General features: G+C 51.3%; 1 protein-coding gene across 1 annotated transcript in view; it reads left to right on the forward strand.

The window, feature by feature from the left end:
* Positions 1 to 16,290: 16,290 nt before the first annotated feature.
* Positions 16,291 to 22,675, forward strand: part of LOC102264905 (heparan sulfate glucosamine 3-O-sulfotransferase 3B1) — a 43,255-nt gene continuing 36,870 nt past the window's right edge. Inside the window, exon 1 of the mRNA XM_070389533.1 lies at positions 16,291 to 16,990. Within this exon, the coding sequence (XP_070245634.1) occupies positions 16,443 to 16,990 (548 nt within the window). The 5' untranslated portion in view covers positions 16,291 to 16,442. The remainder of the gene's footprint in view (positions 16,991 to 22,675) is intronic.

Consider the following 22,675-nt stretch of genomic DNA (forward strand, 5'->3'; position numbering starts at 1 on the left):
CAACATGACTGAGCGACTTCACTTTCAATTTTCACTTTTGTGCATTGGAGAAGGAAATGGCAACCCACTCCAGTATTCTTGCCTGGAGAATCCCAGGGACAGGGGAGCCTGGTGGGCTGCCATCTATGGGGTCACACAGAGTCGGACATGACTGAAGCGACTTAGCAGTAGCAGCAGCAGCAGCAGCAGTAGCTGAGCCACTTGGCTCACAAGTGCTTCTTTGCTTCACCAAGAAGCCACTTTGCTTCACCAAGACCCACAGGCCTGTGCCCACCGTCTGGTATATCAACTATCACCCGAGATCTAGATTTAGAAGCTGGCCACTAGGATATTCCCACCTCATTACTTGGGACCTAAAATGGTCCCTTCGATGATTATAATCCCCGATTCACAGACGAATGGGCTGGAAGCTTGGCTTCAGCTTCAGGAGAGTTTACGGAAGCAGGAGGGACCTGTGGCCTCTTGCCGGCCTTGAAGTGCCCGCAGGTGTTCCTAAGCTGCTAGATCGTGAGCAGGCTCAGCAGACGTGGACAGAAATCTTCTTCCTTTGCAGGACACAGATGACAGGTCCCATGGATGCATTCTAGTCTTAGAATGGAGCTTCTCGTCCTTAGCTCGACTGACGTGTGTGTGTGCTAAGTCACCCAGTCATGTTCCACTCTTTGCGACCCCATAGACTGTAGCCTGCCAGGCTCCTTTGTCCAAGGGATTCTCCAGGCAAGAATACTAGAGTGGGTTGCCATTTCCTTTCCTCAGAGATCTTCCAGAGCCAGGGATTGAACCCAGGTGATTTTTCTTTTCTTTTCTTTTTTTTTTTTACCACCAGCACCATGTGGAAAGCCCCAAGTTTCTGGTTTCTCCACCTTTAGGCAATTCTTGAGGATGTTTAGGGCTTGAAGGGCGAGGACGAGGAGGAGGACTGGAAGGGGAATTCACTGTAGAGGAAGTGGGACCCTCTTCCTCTTGGTCTGGAGGGGGTGAACCAGTGGGTAAAGAAGCAGATGGTGTGTGAGCTTGGTGTGTGTGTGTGTGTTTAAGTGAAACACAGCTGATTTACAATGTTGTCTTAGTTTCAGGTGTACCGCAAAGTGATTCCATTATACATATGTATTCTTTTTCAGATTCTTTTCCCTTAAAGATTATACAAGATATTGCACATAGCTCCCTGTACTACAAAGAGGTGCTTGTTGTTTATCTGTGATATATGTAGTAGTGTATGTCTGTTAATCCCAAACTCCTACTTTATCCCCCCACCCCATGAGAGCCCTGCCCCGTGTGGTGGTTAATTTTATGTGTCAACTTGACTGGGCCTCAGGGGGCCAGATATCTATCTGCTTAGATGTCATTCTGGGGGTATCTGTGCAGATGTTTCTGGGTGAGATGGACATTTGGATCAGTGGACTGAGTTCCGCAGCTTACCCTCCCCAGTGCGGACGGTCCATCCCGTCCGTGGAAGACAGGAATAGAACACAGAGGTGGGGAGGGAGAGTGGCCCTCTGTGCCCTGTCCTTCACCTGGAGCATCCCCTGACTTTAGACCCTGTCGTCGGCTCTCCTGCATTGGCCACCTCTGCAGGTCCTAGGACTTATTCTCCATAACTGTGGTAGCCAATTCCTTACCAACCAGCCAATCCATCAGTCCTGTTGGCTCTGCTCCTCCAACTTAGGCTAGTCCAGGTGGGTTTTAGCAGGACAAATGTGTAAGGAGGATATCCTTGCCTGACGCTGACTCAAGCTTCTCTCCTTCACTCAGCTGCACTTCTCTGATACAGAGGAGGCTGACAGTTTATTTTATTTTTTAAATAATATTTTTCTATTTGGTTATGCTGGGTCTTAGTTGTGGTGTGTGGAATCCAGTTTCCCGACCAGGGATCGAACCCTGGCCCACCGCACTGGGAATGCGGAGTCTCAGCCACTGGACCACCGAAGAAGTCCCCACCCTGTTTATTAACCTTTGTCCCCTCACTAAGAAGGGAGCCTAGCAGTTTAGGAAGTTTCAGTGAGATGAGCAGGGCTGTAGACACAAGGCTGTAAAGCGTTTTAATAGAGTCTTTATGTAATTGTCAAGGTCTTGGCAACTTCTGGGTTTCCTCTCAGTGGGCAGCTTTTATATCTTTATATCACACCTACATGTGACCAGAACTGCTCGGACGGAGGCTGCCGAGGCTGAAAAATAAAACAAAAATATTTATATGTCAACTTTATAGACTCTTCCCAAAGCACCGTCTTTATTTGTGGGCTATGGGCAGCCAGCTAGATTTAGGAAGACTGATGGCTACTCATAACACTTGGCACAGTGTCTTATGTCTAGAGCAGTAAGACTAATGTATTTTGAGGTTCCCATAAGAGGTAACACCATTGCCATCTAGAAAATGAACCCATGCTGCTACAATTCTGCAATTTCAGAGGGTCCATGCACCCCCCACCCCCCGGTGTCTAATACAGGGCCTGCATGCGTTTGTGCCCACTCGTGTCCAACTCTTTGCAAGCCCATGGACTGTAGCCCACCAGGCTCCTCTGCCCATGAAAGTCTCCTGACAAGAATATTGACATGGGTTGCTATTTCCTTCTCCAGGGGGTCTTCCCAACCCAGGGACGGAACCTGCATCTCTTGTGCCTCTTGCATTGGCAAGTGGATATTTTCTCACTGAACCACCTGGGAAGCCCCCTAATATGTGGAGGTGGCTCTTAAGAGATTTTCCTTCACTCTTTCTAAGTGTCTTACTTACGCTGACATGTTTCATCTCGGGCTGACTGCCTCAGAGATTTCCAGGACCATATATATCCATTCTGTCCACACACTGATGGTGAAACCACGCGATTAGGAGGCAGACAGATCTGAACGTGAATCCGGGTCTGTCTGACCCTGGACTCTGTGATGGCAGGGGTGTGTTCCCACCTCTCTGGGCTCCCATCTGTAAAGTGGGCACAATTCTTGCCATTTTAGAAGTTGCGGGAGGGGGAACCGGAGTAAAGAATTTGTATGCTTTGCTCTGTACTGGGCTGCCCCAGGGAACTGTTTGACGAATAATTTCCCTGAATTGTCCAATTGTTCTGGCCTCAGGCAGACACTGCCAGCGGCTCTGAAGTAGAGTGAGATTGGAAACAGAGCCGCAAAGCCTCCCTGCAAGGGTGGGCGCGTGTGTCTGCCCTGCAGGGCGTCTACCTGAGTCTCCTCCTCGTCCCCACTGCCCGCTCCTTACAGGCGTCTGGTCCTTTCTATTTCTGTTTTGGTGCTGAGTTCGCCTTCTCACAACAGTGCCTCCTAAAGGGGCCTCAGTCTTCCACACACCCCACCTCCTCCTCGAATCTCTACTGCGCGTTTAGCACTTGGTATTTCTGTTCTTGTCTTTCAAGGCTGAGCATGTGCAGTTCACAGTGTCCAGCGGCATCTGCTACAGAACATGTTTATGGGGTGGAATCCTCATCCCTCCGCCCCCCACTTCCCTTTCCTCTACACGAGCCCCCAAGTCCTCCTGCAGGAGCCATGACTTAGGGCCAAACCAGTCCTTGTGTGCTCAGTCACTTCAGTCATGCCCAACTCTTTGTGACCCTATGGCCACAGCCCACCAGGCTCTTCTGTCCATGGGATTTTCCTGGAAAGATGGCCTGAGTTGCTGTGTCCTCCTTCTGGGGATCTTCCCGACCCAGGGATTGAAGCTGCATATCCTGCACTGCAGGCAGATTCTTTACCACCAGCGCCACCTGGGGAACCCCTTACCCCATGTGTGTAAGATTCCTAGGGCTACTGCAACCACTGACCACAAACGGAGGGGCTTAAAAATGACAGAAACGTGTTCTCTCGCAGTTCTGAAGGCCCAAAGTCTGAAGTCACTGAGCTGAAATAGAGGTGTTGACAGGAGTAACCACCCTCCGCAGCCTCTAGGGGAGGCTCCGTCCTCGCCTCCTCCAGCCTCTACCTCTCCTTGGTTTATGGCTTATGACCCTCACACTCCAGTCTCTGTCTCCTCTGACACAGTGCCGTCTCCCGTGTGTGTGTGTGTGTGTGTGTGTGTGTGTGTGTGTATGTGAATCTCCACCACCGCCAACCTCTCGTATAGAAGGACATGTACATCCCAAGCCAGAACCCACCCAGACAACCCAGGTCAGCCTCCCCATCTCAACACCCTTACCTTAATCACATCTTTTGCTGTCTAAGATATTAGTCACAGTTTCTGGGAGTTGGGCCCTGATATCTTTGGGGCACATTTTTCAATCTCATCATCAGCACGTAAAGCTGCAGCCATTCATTCATCGGCTCAGTTCTTGCCAGATAATCCCCGTCAACAGTCCCTTCCCACCCTCCTTGGGTCATCTCAGCCCTGTATTTATGTCTCTTTTTCTCTCCCCATCCTGCCACCATCTGCATGGACAACAGCCTCCACTTTTAAAGAGCCAGTGACTCCCTTTGATCTCACAGCCCCCAGCCTCCACCCACTTTTCTTCCAACCTCACTTTCCACCTGGCGCTTGCACACAGACCTGCTCCTTCGGTGTCATGCCCCCTCCATGCAGGTCTACAGGAGGAGCTGGGACACACACTTGCTTACCCGCTGTCTCCTCAGCTGCCTCTTCCTTTCCCGGTCTTCGTATGGACAGCCCCATGGGTGTATTCGTTCATATGCAGTTCTTAGAGCCGCTGTCACAAATGACCACACGGTTGGTGGCTTAAAGCAGTGAAACTTACTCGCATCCTGACACTCGTGACGTGGGTGGCCTCACTGGTTCCGGAGCCTCTGGTGGAGGACGGGTCCCTGGCTACTCTAGCTTCTGGGGGCCCCTCGGCTCCTGACTGCAAACTCCGGGCTATGCCTCCAATGTTCATGTGGACTTTTCTCTGTCCTCCTCTTCCCTCTGAGGACACTTGTCATCAGATGTAGGGTTCACCCTGATCCAGAATGATCTCAGCTCAGGATCCTTACCTTCATGACATCCATAGAGACCCTTTATCCAAACAGAGCTGCCTTCTCAAGTTGTGGGTGGGCATTCCTTCTGGGAGACTGCCATGCAGACCTCTGCGCCTGTCCAACTTCAAATCTGAAAAACACAGCACACAGCAGTGCTGCAGCCAACGAAGGGCCAGGTAATGCAGACTGGAAAGCTGTGGGAGTCACTCCCAACTGATGAACCTTGACCAGTGTGGGACAAGAGAAAGAGAAACCCCCCTCCAGTGGTAGATAAACCTCCATCCCATCCCATGAACCTCTCTCCACTCTTCTGAAGATGGCTAGTGGGAAATAAAAATAAAGAAGTCTAATAAGTCAGTCTGCCCATCTCTTTCAGCTCTCCTCTAAGTCACCCACAAAGTACTGGCTCTCCTCTCCTTGGTCTCACATCCCACATCTTATAAGTGGCCACTTATAAGAAGGACAGCTGCATTTGCTATTTGGATTCTGTACATCTTATAGATTTTTTTGGTCCCTCATTTCCTCCATTGTTACCATCTTTTATGCTTAGTTGATTTTTTTGTAGTGACACACTTCGATTTCCTTCTCACTTCCGTTTGTGTATCTTCTATAGATCTTTTCCTTTTTAAAAAAGAAAACTTTTTATTTTGTATTGGGGTATAGCCTATTAACAATGATGTTATAGTTTCAGATGAACAGCAAAAGGACTCAGCCATACATATACATGTATCCATTCTCCCCCAAATTCCCCTCCCATCCAGGCTGCCACATAACATTGAGCAGAGTTCCATGTACCTATAGATCTTTTCTTGATGGTTACTATGACACATTTAAAGTCTTAAAGTTATAACAATCTAATTGCAATTGCTATCAGCTTAACTTCAGCAGCACATTCTCTGCTCTCATACAATTCCTTATCCACCTCTTTAATGTTATATTGTTACAAAAGATTACGTCTGTACACTGTGTCCAGCATCATATGATTTGATTTTTATGTGTCTGTCTTTTAAAACATATATAAAATAAAAATTATACTGGCTTTTCTACTGGCCCATGTATTTACTTTTATCGAGAACCTTTATTTATCCAACTTTAAGTGGCTCTCCAGCATACTTTCATTTCAGCATGAGGGACTCCCTTTATCATTTCTTACCAGAGCAAGCCTGAATTCACCAAAACAAACTTTCTCTGGACTTCCCCAATGGGATCTAATTGCTTGAATCATTGCTAGGTAGTATCTGTGTTTATACTCAGGAGTCCTTGAGGCCAAAGACAGATGGAAGGTCATGAAATGCTGCTTTCAAAGGTCATTAATTTCTTCCTGGATGGAGCCAAGGGCCCACCAAAGGCTCTTCCAGATCTGTGTTCCTACAATGCCAGCTTGCAGTGCAGGAATTATTCAGCCTTCCTTGGTTCCTTTAGGGAATAACTGTTTGTCTCTGAGCCACCAGTTAGGAGGGCCAGGAAGTGGGGAGAGATTCCATGTCTATGGCTATGTGTTTCCAATGGAATTCACCCTTAGTGTCCATGTATTAAGCTAATCTGTCTTCTTCATTTGTATAATGAATGCTGCTGCTAAGTCACTACAGTCGTGTCCGACTCTGTGCGACCCTATAGATGGAAGCCCACCAGGCTCCCCCGTCCCTGGGACTCTCCAGGCAAGAACACTGGAGTGGGTTGCCATTTCCTTCTCCAATGCAATGAATAGATACCTTTATTATATCTGTATTTAAAGCTGTCAAGATGGTTCTGCAGATTGTGAGTTGTGTGAAGGCATGTACTGGATTTCTATGTATTTCTTTTTGGAAAAGATTTATTTATTTATCTTTGGAAAAGACCCTGTTTCTGGGAAAGATTGAAGGCAGGAGGAGAAGGGGACAACAGAGGATGAGATGGTTGGATGGCATCACTGATTCAATGGAGTTGAATCTGAGCAAACCCTGGGAGACAGTGGAGAGGCCAGGTGAGCCTGGTGTGCTGCAGTCCACGGGGTCACAAGCAGTCGGACACGACTTATCAACTAAATGACAAATTTTTATTTAAAAATTTTTGGGCCACATGATGTGGGATCTTAGTTCCTTGATCAGGGATCGAAACCATGCCCTCTGCATGGGGAGCATGGAGTCTTAACCACAGGCCAGTGAAGTCCAGTGGACTGCGTGTCTGTTGCTAACACAGGGACTAGCCAAAGAGGTAGCTCAAGAAAATACAAATACATGAATGAATAAACGAATGAATCAAGACTTGGAGCTAGTGGAAGATCCAGAATCTCACTCACTTTAAAATGCAGGCGCTCTAAAGCAGACCACAGACTGACATTAAAAAGTATTTAAGTGGGCCATTAAGTAAGTTATTACTCTCATGCAATAACCCAATGTGCTTAATTACTTTAATTACTTTGAGTAACAACAATTTGTTGGCCACTGACTGTCAGTCTAGGATGGTGCCAGGCGCCAGGGCAGGGGTGGAGGAGGGTTTTCACAAAGTGGGAGAGTTGGTCTGTGGATAATGATGAAATGTACCAACAGGAGAAAGTGAACCATCGACAATGGCCCTGGCTTCTCCCTGAGGGAGGCTGGACTGGGAGTCTCTTGCGTGGTGGAGTGGGGGCCATGGGGGATGAAGCTCAGTCTGGCCCCTTTTGCTGCAGCTTAGATGACCTTCACTTTGTTGGAAATCAGTGTTCGCTTCTGTTAACAAGAGTCAGAAGTCTTTTTGACTCAAACATTGTCATTTCTGCTTGGGCTCAGGAACTCTCTGGAAGAAACAGAGGTTTGTAAAGGCCAGAGGTTACCAGTTGGAGTTTCTCAGTCTGATCTATTTGTGTTTGGCCTAATGACCCCCAAGGCTCTTTTAAAATTTTATTTCAAATGTAACTTTTTAAATCCCCTCCCATATAAAATGTAGGCAATTTCACATAAAAACCCAGTTTTGTATTTTAGCTTTGCTGGAAAAATTAGAAGATCTGGTAACACCGACCTACAAGCCCAGACCGCGTCTGCGGCTTTTCTGCCTCCTCAGACTCCCCTCCTCAGCCTTCCCCTCTTACCCGGCCAGGCATGGTCTACACCATCGACCAAGTTTCAGGACACATATCTGAACAGGAGGCATTCAAGTGATGCTCATGGGGGAATGTCCATGGGGGTGGAAGGCGGGAGGGTGCTCCCTAGGGGGTTGGATCAGAACATCTGAGTGTGTTTTCAGCTCCAGAGGTTCTGAAGGCACCCCCTCTCTAATTGCTCATCTGAGAATCATGGGCCATCATGAGTTACAGAACAGAGGAGGGCATTGTGGCAAGGGAGAGTGAGGTGACGGTCATTTACTTCTGATTCGGAGAGCCAGCATATTCTAGATGCCAGCATGGGGCTGGGACTGCTCTAAGCCCTGATGGCATTACCACCCACTTTACAGAAGGAAATTGAGGCAAAGAGAGATTACTAACTTTCCAAAGAGTTGTGGGAAAACAGGTGACAGAACCAGATAGTCTCGTCCAGATGAAATCGGAATTGAGAGCCACAAGTGCACACAACCAAGAACCACTCTTCGAGCAGGAGAGGGACAGGCAGAAATGAGTGATGATGAGTACAGTTAAGATGAGCACAGCAGGGCCTGTGGGCTAAACGCCCATTGAATTAATGCTAAACGCGATTTCCTCAGAGAGAATTTTTCTCCAGGACAGTGTGTTCCTTTCAACACACAAGTAACTTCCTCAGGTCACAGAATTAGGGAAACCAAGTAAGAAGCTGCTCTGGGTTTTATAAACTAAGCTGGTTCTTAAGTAGACTCATTTTTGTACTTTTGTACCTTCCGGATGGAAATGGGTTTGAAAGTCTGATGCTGGGAGTTGAAGAGGTAGGCAGACCACTATGGGGACAAAACCCACCTTTCAGGCTCAGAACTAATTGTCATGCGTGGATGATGAAGTCAGCATCACTATTTTATATTCACACTCTTACTTCACAAAAAGTACCAGGCATTCCTATTTCAAGCGGGTTTCCCAAAAGTTCAAAATTCATCAGGCGCTAATGGAAGTCAACAGGAAATCCATCTTTGTTGGTTGTACAGCCAGTTTTTTCCATAATGCACTTAGCAAAGCCAGGGAGACAGGGCGGGGCAGGGAGTGGCGTTTATGATGACGGGCAACTCACTTATCTGTTACATCTGTCTGTTTGGTGACTGTTGGGAATTGGAAATGAGGAATAGGTTGCGAAGGTGATTTCCAGAGGGAGAAGTGGAAAGCAGAGAAGAACGGTCAGAATCGAAAGAGGACAGGGCGTCCATCGTGAAGTGGGTGTGACATTGGCATGAGACTAAAGGGACTGTGAAGCAGAGCTGGAAACTCGTGGAATCAGCAGCCTTCTGGATGCAAAAGAGAACAAGAGGTAGTGTGCGTCTGCATTTATTAAAGGCACATCGGAGAAACTGGTGATGATATGCAAAAACAGGGTCACAGACACCTGGCTCTGGGGACAGTTCCAGGCTGAACACGTCTCAGGATTTAGAAGGGATCGCAAGTTATATTTCAGCGGCTTTGGTCTGAGAAAAATCTGTGTGTGATACAGCAAGTCTGTGTCTGTTGGTCCGCATGACACCGTGTCCAGCGAGTTCCTGCCACTTTAAGAGGAATCAGCAGGAAATATCTAGAACCATATACAGACCTTTGGGAGATAAGTTATAGGAAGCACTGGTGCCCCCAGACACCGCTGAGGATTCTCAGGGTTCCTCTTTAGCCAATAAGCAAGGAGAATCTGCTCAAAGGTTTTCAGGTGGCCACCTGCTACTTGCAAAGCTCTTTAAATTCCCTGAGCGGATGACTGTAGGGCATTCACACTCCTGGGTGTGGTAGAAACCACCATTTTCTAGGGGTGCTCTCTCTGTGTGCAGCAAGAAACTGTCTCTGAAGGTGGGTTTCAGTACAGACCAGATAGGTATCTGGAAAAGGTCCCATTGTGATGGCTGAAAAATACAAATAGGTCAGGATTTTAAGGGTATTGGTAAGGAATCTGGATTCCTGTTCTATTTTTAAAGTTAAATGCTGATGTGATTGAAAATTCCCCTTCTGTATTACATCAGATGTCCCCATCCATTCTGTAAGTGGGGCTTATAAACTATAAAAAGTTTATCCTATGAATGTGTAAAAATACTGCAAGCTGCACTAATTATTAAAGAAATGTAAATTAAAAAACACAGTGAAGTCTCACCCATTAGGATGGCTGCTATGAGAAAAAATAAGATAACAATTGTTGGTGAGGGTGTGGAGACAGTGAAACCTTTGTTTTCACTTTGGTGAAAGTGAAACATTCCTGCCCTGTTGGTAGGAATGTAAAACAGGGCAGATGCCATGGAAAACAATGTGGCTGTTGCTCAAAAAGTGAAAAGAATTACCACAGGATCTAGCACTTCCACTCCTGGGTAGATATCCAGAATAATTGAAAGGAAGGTCTTGAAGAAATATGGTTATACTCTTGGTTATAGCAACATCATTCATAATAGCCAAAAGTGGAAGCAATTCCACTGTCCATTGATGGATAAATGGATAAACAAAGTGTGGCTTATACGATGGACTATTGTTCCATTCCTAAGTCGTGTCTAACCCTTTGCAGTCCCTTGGACTGCAGCATGCCAGGCTTCCTTTTGCTTCACTGTCTCCCGGAGATTGCTCAAATTCATGTCCATTGAGTCCACGATGCCATCCATGGTTTAAGGATAGACTATTATCCATTCTCAAAAAGGAAGGGCATTCTGACACATGGCACAACAGAGAGAGGGAGGCTTGCTTGCTCGTGTGCTCAGTCATGTCCTACTCTTTGTGACCCCATGGACTAAAGCCCACCAGGCTCCTCCTGTCCATGGGATTCTCCAGGCAAGAATATTGGAGTGGGGCTGCCATTTCCTCCTCTAGGAAATCTTCCTGACCCAGAGATCGAACCCATATCTCTTACGTCTCCTGCATTGGCAGGCAGGTTCTTTACCACTTGAGTCATTGGAGAAGAGCTAGAAAGGGAGGGAAATACGTCAGGTCGGGCTCTGGACAAGCATGCACGTTGCCCTGAGACCAACACCTGGAGGAGGAGGAGTCGAGGCAGGCTTGGGCAGAGGGAGACTCCAGCTGCAACTCGAGCCCCACATCCTCTGCCCACCCAGCAGGAGGCTCTCAGAGATGCCTGGAGCTGACTAGGATGACCAGGCCTTCTCCTCCTGCGGGGTCACTGGATGTCCCCACCCCCAACCCATGCTTGGGAAAGGGCATGACCTCCGGCCTCTCCAGGAACCCTCTGCAATCTGGAGGGCCTGACAGCTGGAGGCTGTGTGAGACAGCTCGTCCTTCACTGACCAGGACTGGGTGGCCTGTCTGTGTCCACACAGAAGGGCTGTGATTCATGGGTGAGGAGATGGGAGGTGAGAAGGGAGCAGGTTCAGAGTAGCCTGGGGCTCACTCTGTGTCAGGCTAGCCCACAGCTGCCTCCACTGTGACAAGAGGGAGGAAGGAGGAGTTGGGAGGAGTCAGGCGGGTGCTCATCTGGTGGTGTAAAGGTGTGGACATCTATGTTCTCAAAGAGGTTTTGAGAAATGCCAGAGGGATCATAAGAAATGCTGTCTCAGGGGCTGGGGAAGTGGGCCTCCTGGAGACACTTAGGAGAGTTGCAGCCTTACATGTCCATGGAAGTTTGTGGAGGAAAAGTTAAAGCTGGACCCATCATTTCTAAGACGTGACCTCCTCCAGCGCGGGCCCGAAAGACTGAAGGCAGGACCAGCTTTGGAGGATTTCCACGGCCAGGAGACCTTGACGGAGAAAGAGGAGAAAGAGGGGGCTGACAGCATCTGGAGCAGAGGAGCGCAATGACAGCCAGTGGTACTGGGGCTCAGAAGGGGCGTGTGACTTACTCAAAGTCACACAGCTGGTAAGTGGCTGGGAACCAGATTAGGCAAAGTAATGCAACCCTAGTGACAAACTTCCCTGGTGGCTCAGACGGAAAAGAATCTGCCTGCAGTGCAGGAGACCAGGGTTTGATTCCTGCGTTGGGAAGATCCCCTGGAGGAGGGCAGGGCAATCCACTCCAGAGTTCTTGCCTGGAGAATGCCATGGATAGAGGAGCCCAGTGGGCTACAGTCCATGGGGTTGCAACTAACACTGACAAAGTCAGGGTCCTGGCAGGACAGCTGTGGGACATCACCTGAGTAATGCACAGGTTGTGTAACAGAAGGACCACTTACAAAGATGCTGGAGGGGAAGGAGAACCTGGGGAGGGCACGGATTTGGCGCTGGAAAGGGGAGGTGTCATCACCGCCCTAGATCTGCAGAGGCGAGCAGACAGCCATTCCAGAACCTAGTGACAGCAAGGCACTGTAGAAGGACTTCCCGCCAGGGGCTGTGTTTTGCAGAAGAGGGAAACTTCCAGCCTTTGATGACCCAGCCCAGAGGGAGCCTTCGGATAAGGGAAGCCTGAGGACAAGGGAAGCTCCAAACCCAGAGCACAGAGGCCACTGTGAGGGAGCTGGAATCAGCACAAAACCTTGACTCCTCAGGACATCAACCACAAGAGTTCTTTTCTGTTGTTTTTGAGCACCAGAGTTCTTTTATCCTTAGGACAGGAGCAGTCATCTCTCTTCTGTGATGTGCTGAGGGTCCTTCTGGGACCTCAAACTGCCAGAGTCCCGGCGCCGGGGTGATGGATCCAACTGAGGCCGCTAGACACACTGTCCCTCAAGTGCAGCTGGAGTGCAGCCTGGGAAGCCCTTTCCACTTGGCCGTTTCCTTCTAGCCACTCTTTCAAGGGGTTTCTGATGGCCGGTCTGCTAGCCTGCCTCTAGCCCTCAGCTCTGACCGGCGCTCTCCGCGAGGACAGGGGGCTCTGAGGTGCGCCAGGGACAGCCCCCTGGAAGTTGGGGAGCCGAGATCCCCCCCCCGCCCCCACCCCGCAGCTGTCGGAGCGCCCCCCTGCGGGCGGGCATCTGGGCGCAGCGGGGCATAGGGTGGAGGGAGCTTGCAGCTGCCAACTCCGGGGTCGCCTGGCTGGGGGGCAGGGAGGGGACACGGGTTCCGGTGACAGGAACCGGGCTCCGGGCCACCAGCTCAGGCAGCCCAGGAAGTGCGACCTTTGCGGCGAGCAGCTGGGGGCCCGGCTGGGGGAGCCGGAGGGTGGGCGGGATGAGTGTCAGGGGCTGGAGCCCAGAACCAGAGAATCTTCAGGCGGAAAACTTTGGCGCAAGTCCCCTGCTTTACAGATGGGGGATTTTAGCTCCAGATAGTGAGCCGACAGCGTGGTAGGCAGCAGGAGGTGAAGAGGGACAGGAGGTGGCCCCTGGGGCAGCCTGTGCGTTTCTAAGGGGAAGGGGCTGCCTGCCAAGTTAGACCGTCCGTGGTCCTAGGTGAGCATCCCATATTAGGTAAGCGCAAAAAACCAACCCAGAGAAAACAGCCCTTCCACGTGTGCTGAAATCCCATTCGCTCCTCTCTCGGTTTCCCGGGGCTGGCCAAACTTAGGCATAAATGTATCCAAGGGCGGCCTTTCTCGCATCTGGGTGGTCACGTGGCGTGGGGACCCAGCACTGCTGAGCACAGGTTAAGGGCAGAATCTCCAATTGGGTTCACGGTCGGCCGCGCCGACAGATCCTTGCAGGCTGACCTCGGGTTACGCATCAGCTGATTGGGACGATGGGGGGAGACGGCTTTGACCGAAGGCAGAGCCAGCAGCGGCCGCCGCGCCCGGGGATTTCGCGGAGCTCTTTGGGGCTGACCAGCCGAGTGGGAAGAAGGGTCAAAGCGCAGGGTCGCGGGGCAGGGTTGCTCCGCCCTGTTGAACTGCCCGCGGGGCGCTGCTCAGGCCAGGATCACCGCGGACATCAACTCAGCGCGCCGCCCGTCGCTCGGCGGTGGGGATCGAACGCGCTCGGCTGGCCTCGGTGGCGACTTGGCCCGGGGTCGCTCGGCTCCGCGGCGCTCTCCTGACGGTTTCCGATGCTCAAGTCTTTGCTTCTACCCACTCTTTCCCTTCGCCCCTGGAAAAAAAAATCCTAAATATATCCGGCGAACTGACTTTTTTTTTTCTTATTTTACACTGGACTTTGCTAACCCTCAGGACAGGGACCATTTTTAATCAGAATTATCGATTTAGAAAACCAAAACCAAACTATAACATTCACACCCAACCACGCCCAAAGTTATCCATGTGGTAGCTACAATTCTTGTGAACACGCACAAATCATAAACCACTCTCACCCACCCCCAAATCCACAGACGTCCACAAACTCCAAGCCGCCTAGAGAGAGCAGGCAGTGACTTCATTCCCCGAAATAATATGAATTTGAGCAAACGCTTCGGAGACACTAACATTTTCCCTCTCGCTTAAAAAAAGAGAAAAAGTTGGCCTAAGCTAATGCTCAGAAATACATTCTCATGTTTCAGAACTTTAAAATAAATTAGTAATAAATTAATGTAATTAAAAACTAAGGGGAGATAAGTCACTTCCGAAGGAGAGGGGAAAAGAGCTCTGGGAATAAAATTTCCCTGCGAATATAAAAGGGGGAGGAATTCTCTTCCTAAATTACTTCCCCCTCAGCCACTCTATAAGAAAATGTCTTGGGCTCCAGAGTTACCAGGAGGTCGCCCGGAGCACAGCTGGGCATGGGGGCCGGGTGGGGGCCGCAGGGTCACCCGAACCCTCCGGGGTCGCCGCTCCCGCTCTCCAGCACTTTCCAACTTCAGAAGCTCATGACCGAGGGGCGTCCTCGCTGTGTTCCCGGCGGAGGGGAACAGGACTCGCGGCGAGACTGAGGGACTCGGAGAACTTCCTCGGGAGGGGACAGCGCGGCAGAGGGACCGGGGATCGGCGGTTCCGCCGCCCGCCCGCGCGCACTGGGAAGGCAGCGGGGGCCGCACTCAGCCTGGGGCCGCGTGGAGGTCGGGATCGGAAGGAAGGTTCTGTCCCGGAACCACGCGGGGCCAAGCGTGGGAAGCCCGCTGACCCCTCTGGGGCCGAGTCTTCTCATCCAGAACTTCCTGAGTGCCGCCGGGGTGAACCGAAGCTTCCAACCGGAACGCGGCGCATCAATGCAGCAGCGAGGCCGCCGCCAGGCCGGGACTGGTCACTCTACGGAGGAAACTCTAGACAAGAGACTTCGAGTTGACTTTAAGTGCAACTTTGGGATCGATTTGCTCCGAGTTGACTTTTGACATAGAAAAAACACCTAATACTTCGTGTAACAGGTCAGCAAATCAAACCGACTCCTGATGCAGGCGAATGTTGGCTTTGATATTTATTCATGGGAAGGGAAGAGAACGTTTTCCAACATACCCAACAACCAATATCCGGACAAAACTTTCACACACACTTTTCGGCGCCGGGAAAAATTCCCACAGCCTTTAACTCCCTGTTAGTTTCTCCCGACCTTTCTCCAGCACTTTGGGAAGCAAGGGAAGACTTTTTCCTAAGGATAGTTTCTCAGGAACTATCTAACCATCCACCGATAGCGTTAACCTGCTGCCCGAGAGAGATAAACTCCCAGCAAACAGTAAGAAGGAGACTTAAAAAAAGAAAAAAGTTCGACAGCGATTTCCACTTAAACTTCCTAAACCCGTGCCAGTTCCGGAAGGGCCCCCCTCCGAGTCCCGGAGTAGGGTGGGCGGGCATCTCCGGCCAGACTCTTGCGCTTCCACCCCTTCCCTACTTCTAACGCGCGCACACACCACCATCCCGCCCGCGAACCATCTGTATGGGGACGCGTGTCCGCACACAGGAGCAAATGCAGCCGAGCCCGGCTCCTGGGGAACGAGTGCGGAAGTGCGTGCGGGCGCCGGGGTGCAGCGATCGGAAGGTCTGTGCTTTCCCTGCACGCGCGGTCTCTCCAGCATCCTTACTCCCAGCTGCGCCTGTCACCAGCCCCTGGTTCCGCCCCTCCAGGCCCGCCCCTTGTCTCTCAGCCAACAGCAGCCCCCGATTGCTCTCCACCGCCCCCAGAGCCTTTCCACACCCCCATGTTCCGGGAGCTGGTTGGCTGCCGAACCCTCAGCGAAGCGGCGGGATTTGCATGGCGCTCCGGGTTTCTGGTAGGTGGAGTGACCCATCACTCCCGGTGGCCGGGCCCGCCCACTCTGCCTCGGTCTCCGGCGCTCTTCCTGCGCAGTCCTCCTTCGCAGCCTCCGCGGGGGAAGCGCCGGGGCTGCGCTCAGAGCTCGGTTCACGCGACTGTGAGGAGGCAGCCCCGGCGAGCGGCTGTGCGGCGCACACAGTCCAGAGGGGTCGAAACGCCGGAGTGCGGAGCTCTGCCGGCCCCGAGCGCGGCGTCGCAGTCTCAGGCCAGCAGTTGCCACCACCCGACCTTCGTTCCAGTTGTGGCTCCTCCCGGCAACATGTCAAAAGCCGCCGGCAGTGCAGCTGCCGCCGCCACCTGGGGCAGAGCAACAGCGGCGACCGCGGACGCGCGGGGCCAATAAGCCGAACCGCCCGGCGTCCAGGGAACTCTCGCCGCGCTCCCTGCTCCGGCGGGCCCTGCGCCATGTGCTGAGCCATGCCTCTCGCCGCGCGCGCGGGCAGCGCATGGGGCAGCGCCTGAGCGGCGGCCGGTCCTGCCTCGATGTCCCCGGCCGGCTCCTGCCGCAGCCGCCGCCGCCCCTGCCGCCGGTGAGGAGGAGGCTCGCGCTGCTGTTCGCCATGCTCTGCGTCTGGCTCTACTTGCTCGTCTACTCGTGCGCCGGCTCCTGCGCCGCCGCGCCCGGGCTGCTGCTTCTGGGCTCCGGGTCCCGCGCCGCCCACGCCCCGCCGGCCCCGGGTCCCGACGGGTCTCCCCCGAGGCTGCCGTTCCCGGCTTCGCCAGCCACCCAGTCGGCTGCGGGCGAAGAGATGGCCGAAGGCGCCGCGAGCCAGGAGGAGCAGAGCCCCGAGACGCCGGACTCCCCCAGCCCCATCTCTAGCTTCTTCAGCGGGTCCGGGAGCAAGCAGCTGCCGCAGGCCATCATCATCGGCGTGAAGAAGGGCGGCACGCGGGCGCTGCTGGAGTTCCTGCGCGTGCACCCCGACGTGCGCGCCGTGGGCGCGGAGCCCCACTTCTTCGACCGCAGCTACGACAAGGGCCTCGCCTGGTACCGGTGAGTGTCCCGGGCAGGGCCAGGGGCTCCAGCCGCGATCCTGACGGGGAGAGGACGCAGGCGTGGCATGTACACCGGAGAGCTGACAGGGGTACAACTTCGGACCACCCGGGCGGGAAGGGGAACCGAGCGACGACCGCGCGGTGCTGGCCCGCAGCGCCTTACGGGGTGCGCTGGGCTCCGCTCTCGCCCCAGTCTGGAGACACTTCTCCAGGCTCAGCGGCCCACGGTGCCTAGGGATTAGCCCTGCGATCTTTCCTCAAGGAAGGAGGCCAGCGACTGGGAAGGTGCTCAGAAAAGCGCGCAACCCTCTAACTGTGGCCGCCTCTCAAACGAATCTCGTGTTTTATTTTTCCTCTCGGATCCGGGACGGTCTCCGCCCCAGACCAACTTCTAGAGCAGCTTCTGCTGTCCGGATGGGGATAGGGTGGGAGCTACACCGTGCTGCGGAGGCCGCAGGGAGTCCGTTCACTTTCCGAAGGGGCTCAGGCCGCTCGCGGCCCGGCAGCCTGGGCTCCGGAGGGCGAGCCGGCAGGCGCGCGGCGCGTGGAGCGGTGCTGGTCCCTGTCGGGCAAAGGCGCGCACTGCAGCCGGCGGGAGGCGCGCAGCTTTGAAGGCTTCCAGGCGCCCGGAGCACGGCCCACCGGTTTCCGCCTCCCAGGCCCGGACGCTGAGAGACCCGGGGCAGGGACGCGTGTCTCCGCGGGCCCTTGAAGCGCCGGGGTGCAAGGAATATTATGGGTGCATGGATTTGAGAAATGCGGGTTGCGTGGGCTTCCGTAAACTCGGTTCTCGGGTCGGGTTATGGGTGCGGCTCCAAAGGGACATTGCCACCCACCCCACGGGGGTCATAATCGCGACCTCTTACCAAGGCCTCCCGCAGCCTTTGGGGGTGAGATGTTGGGTTGGTTGAGTTTCCGGTGAGGCGGGGGTGAGCAAGGGATCCAGACTCCGGTCTCGGGAAGTCTCGTCGCCAACCAGGGGTCCGGCCCTTCTCCCCGGTCACTGCCTCCGACCCCCACAAACATAACTCCCTCGACTCGCCAGCACCCCTCCAGGTCCAATCAGCCTACAAGAGGCTGGGGATTTCGGAAAACAAAAGAAGAGAGTCAAACCAAACCCCATCCCTGCCCCCATCCCCTCTTTGGGGACCGGGAGAGCTCGAAAGATAAAAGGGGGCTGGCCGAGCGGATTAAAAACGCTCTCTCCCCGGCCTCGCCCTCCCCCTCCCTTTTGTCCTAACGTTTATTATTGTCAGGAGTTGCCCAAGTCTCGAGGTTTAGCCAGGCGTGACAGTCACCCTTCCCACCGTCCTCAGGCCCTGGACACTGGTTGTTGCGAATGGTGGCTCTGGAGCCCGGCGCCTGGATGCTCGTCCCGACCCCGGCAGCTAGCGGGGGTCCTCGGCGCCCTCACCTGCGCTCCGGGCGGCGCGCGAAGGAGCGACTGCGCCGGCGCGTGCGGTGCCTGGCTGGCAGATGGGGGCCGCGCTAATTGCCGGCTATTGTCATCGACTGTATTGTTGTCATTATTCCAGCCACCACCGCGCCTCCTCCTCGGGGGATAACGATTCCGGGGGCTGGGACAGGCAGGCTGGTTACTAGCGCCCTCCAGGTAGAACCCTTCGTAGGCCGGAGGCAGTCCGGCGTTTTCGGAGATCAGACGCGCCGGGGGGCCGGACTGGGAGGAACTGACAGGAAAAGAACTGAATCCTTAATGTCGGGCGGTTCCAGCAGCACCTGGGCAGGCAGTGGAAATCCCCACAGGAAGACTCGCGCAGGCTCCTGGGCGGCCGCCCTCCACCTGCCACGTTCCTTTTGATTGACTCAAAATGCTGAATAAAGAACGAAGTCGCCCTGGAAAGGCTGGCCGCGCGCCTGCAGCCGCTCTCATCGTGGCCCCCGGGGCGGCTGGGCTTGGGGGGCGCGGGGGCTTGGCCGGGCCTCGGGGCTGGAGCGGGTAGAGGGGGAGGGCGGGAAGTGCCTTATCCCCCGGCAGTCACCTGGCTACACTGATGGGCCGGACTGTCCGGCCCGGAGGCCCAGCGCCCGCGGCGATAACCCCGCGGAGCGCGGCGGGAGGAGCGAACTGTAAACGTCGCAGCTCTCCCCCAAAGCTGGGTTCCGGGGCTGCCTCGGTCCGCGCGGTGCGTGGCCGCAGGGTTAGTGGATTAAGGAATCTTTTCAATGCCATCTGCTTACTTACAACTTTTAAATTAACTTGGAATATTCTGAATGTCTGGGCAAATGTGTGGACTTAATTATTTTGAAGGCGGCCGTTTTAACTTGAAAAACAGACCACACCGGGAGAAGAAGCCTAACCCAGAAGGCTTTTCCTAAAATCCTGTGTCCAGGAAGCAAGCTCCCTTCTTCCCCCGCCCCGCGGAGTTCTGTCCGCGGGCCCCAGTCTGCTGCTCGCTAGAGGAGCTCTGCTCGGCTCCGTCTGTGCCATCAGACACTGGATTGGAGAAGAGTATAAATAATAATTAGCCCGCGTTGCAGTTCAGAAGCAAGTAGTTAAAACAAATCCTCAAAGCTGGAAAATAGGAAACAGGGAAGACAGTCCAAAGGCAAGAATGGATGGTTGAATCCAAGGGTCAGTATTGGTCATGGGTTGGAGAAGGAGATTCTGCCTGTGTCTGAGGGAGCGGCTGAGGGAAACTTATGTTTCAGGGACTGATACACAGCCCGGGTGCGGGCCTAACCGGTAACCCAAGGCCTGGGCAGATTTGCTTGAAGGCTCCCAAGTTGATAGTAGTTCCTTTGACGTGGCAAAACAAGACACCATTGGGTGGCATCCTGGTGGGATGGAGCCCACAATGGTGGCGATGCGGTGCTGACCTGCCTTCCGCCAGAAGTCGGGAAGTTTGCCTCCTCTTTGCTGCCTGCGTGCTCAGTCACCGCTTTCTTCACTGCTGCCCTTCAACCTAAGAGTCTGTTTTAGTCGGGGATGCAAACTCTTCTGGGTTTACTTTTCCAGTTCATCACTCAGCTTACTCTTGAATCTGGCCTCCCAAATTTAGCAGGTACTTATGAGGATCCCACGGGAGGGGCTTATCAGGACTTCTCTTGAAACTGGCCCTTACCTTCTGTTGCAGGGGGTGATAGTGTTTGAAAAACAGAGACAGGTGGTTCAAGAGAACCTCACACTTGCCAAGATGGAGAAACACCCACCCAGTACATTTAGGCTTTCAACATTGATTTAAACTGTGAACAGTCAGTCAGTCCTGTCTGGCTCTTTGCAACCCCATGGACTGTAACCCTCCAGGCTCCTCTGTCCATGGGTTTTCCCAGGCAAGAATACTGGAGTCGGTAGCTATTTCCTTCTCCAGGGAATCTTCCTGATCCAGAGATGGAACCCAGGTCTCCTGTATTGCAGGCAGATTCTTTATCATCTGAGCCACCAGGGAAGCCCAAAATTAAGTATATATTCTTTAATAAGTTTCTCTTTTTGATTTGGTTTAGGTTTCGTAGATTGTCACAAATTTGAATGACCTCAGTTTGGGATTTAAGTTAGCCAAATATGGTGTAACTATTTTTTTTTTTAATATATGGAAATATTCCTTAGACTTTCCACCTTGACTCTTCTTTCCATGTTTGGCTATAAAAACTAAACTGACATTTTAATGCTGTGGCCACATTAAAAAAAAAAAGTGCAGTGTGTGTAGTTTAGTAAGGTTGGCAGCTAACACTTACTGAATGTTTTCCCTATGTGCCAGGAACTGTTTCAGGTTTTACAGGATTAGCAAATTTAATCCTCATCATGATCTTGGGAAGCCTGTACTTTTGCAGATGAGGAAACACAGGCACAGAGAGGTTAAGACACTGGCCTGAGGTCTCACAGCTAGAAAGTGGCAAAGCTGATAACACCAACCCAGGGAGTCCTGCTCCAGAGGTCACTGTGCCATTCTCCCTTGCTTAAGTGACAAAACGTGATATTGGTCATATATGATGAATTCATAACTGAGTTGCCGAGTTGTTTTTTTTAAAGGGTTTGAGTTTTCTGTTGTACCTCCAGTGACCTCAACGAGGGTTGCTCACTTTGTCATTCAGCGTAAAAGAAGACCAGCTCCAGAACAGGATAGTAAGGACATCCAAAGTTGGTTTATAACCAAGTGAGGGTAATTACATCACCCGGGCAGTTTCCTTTCTCTGCCTGCACCAGACAGTGAGAATCAATGGAGTCACTAACATGACACAAATATCCCCAAACATAAAGACGGAGTAAACATGGCAAGTGTCCCCACTGAGAGAAAGTTTATTCTCCTCCATTTGTCCTCTTTTAAGGCTGGGAGACGTGGGAGAACACAGGGTTAAAGGAGATGTTCCAGAAACTCCTGGAATGAATTTATTCATTTAAAAATGTGCAGTGCTTCAAATCAAGACTGAAAATGTGGACTTCTTAGCCAGAAGACCATTACCATTTTGAGTAGAGTGCTTTAGTATTAGAATCTAAAACCCAGTAACTTCAGAAATCTCTGTCTGGAAAGCTTATACCTGAAAATAGCAACTTTCCCTACATTTTAAATTTAACAAATGCTGAGAAAACTAATTTCTCCCCTCTTTATCTAGTCTGTTTTCAGAAACTTGGTGGCAAAGACTGTTTCTGTCTTCCCTAAGCGAACTTTAAGATAAGACCTGATTGGGGATAATCTTTTTGAAGTAACTGTGTTTTTTCATTCCAATTTAAATCAAATATGCAGCTCACTTCAAGCTGCTGAGTGAAGATCAAAAATCTACATTTATATGCAACAATTTGAAATACAAACCATCTTGTTACAAAGCTGTCAAGATTTATTAGCAAGACAGTGTAGCATGTGTTGGATTCTGTTTTCAATTAGGCACCTAAATTAGACCATAAAATGGTTGATTAATCTTTTACAAGTTGAGGGGAAAATATAACATAAATTAACCTAATCATAAGTGTTTTCCCAGATGCTCTGAGTTAATAAAATAGTCAATATTAAATAGCAACCTATTTGTTTTAGGTAAATAAAATGCTGAAGTTCATGAATTAAATTACACTTATTATTTTCCAAATGATACGCTATTATTGAACTTGTCTCTAAAAAATCAGGTTGCAACCCACGTTATTAAAAATATGTATCAAAATAGAATACTGCAATTTGACTAAGCTACTAAACTAGATTTTGCTTTTTTAATGGAGCCAGATTATTGAAATTTTTCAACTTAATGTAGACTACTATTTATAAATATTTATCTTTTATAATATAAATATATTTTATATTATAAAAGATATTTTTCCCAACTAAAGTTATATTTATTGCTAGATATTTTTTAAAGTAACCCATCAGAAGCTTCTGGGTTTTTTTTTTCCTGCTTTGCTGTTGTTATGTTTTGTCTGAAGAAAAACTTTTGATAGTTTGAAAAATCAATATGTCACAAAAACCTCACTCCAGATATATATGCTGATATACTGTTTTGTTGAAAATGTTGTAGGACATAAGGTTTTCTGATTATATGAGATGACTCTTTGAATCACCAAAATTATTTAGAATTAAAAGCACGCCAAGAATTAAAAAAAAAAAAAAAAGCATTTATTTGAAGCTTCACGACTGAAATACATGACCAGGGCTGCCTGCCCATGGCTTTCTATATCAGTAGTTTTTAAATACTTTCTGCTCTCAATTCTATGAACATGGAAATTAAGTTGATTGACAGAAAC

The sequence above is a fragment of the Bos mutus genome, chromosome 19 (assembly GCF_027580195.1).
Source record: "Bos mutus isolate GX-2022 chromosome 19, NWIPB_WYAK_1.1, whole genome shotgun sequence".
NCBI lineage: Eukaryota > Metazoa > Chordata > Mammalia > Artiodactyla > Bovidae > Bos > Bos mutus.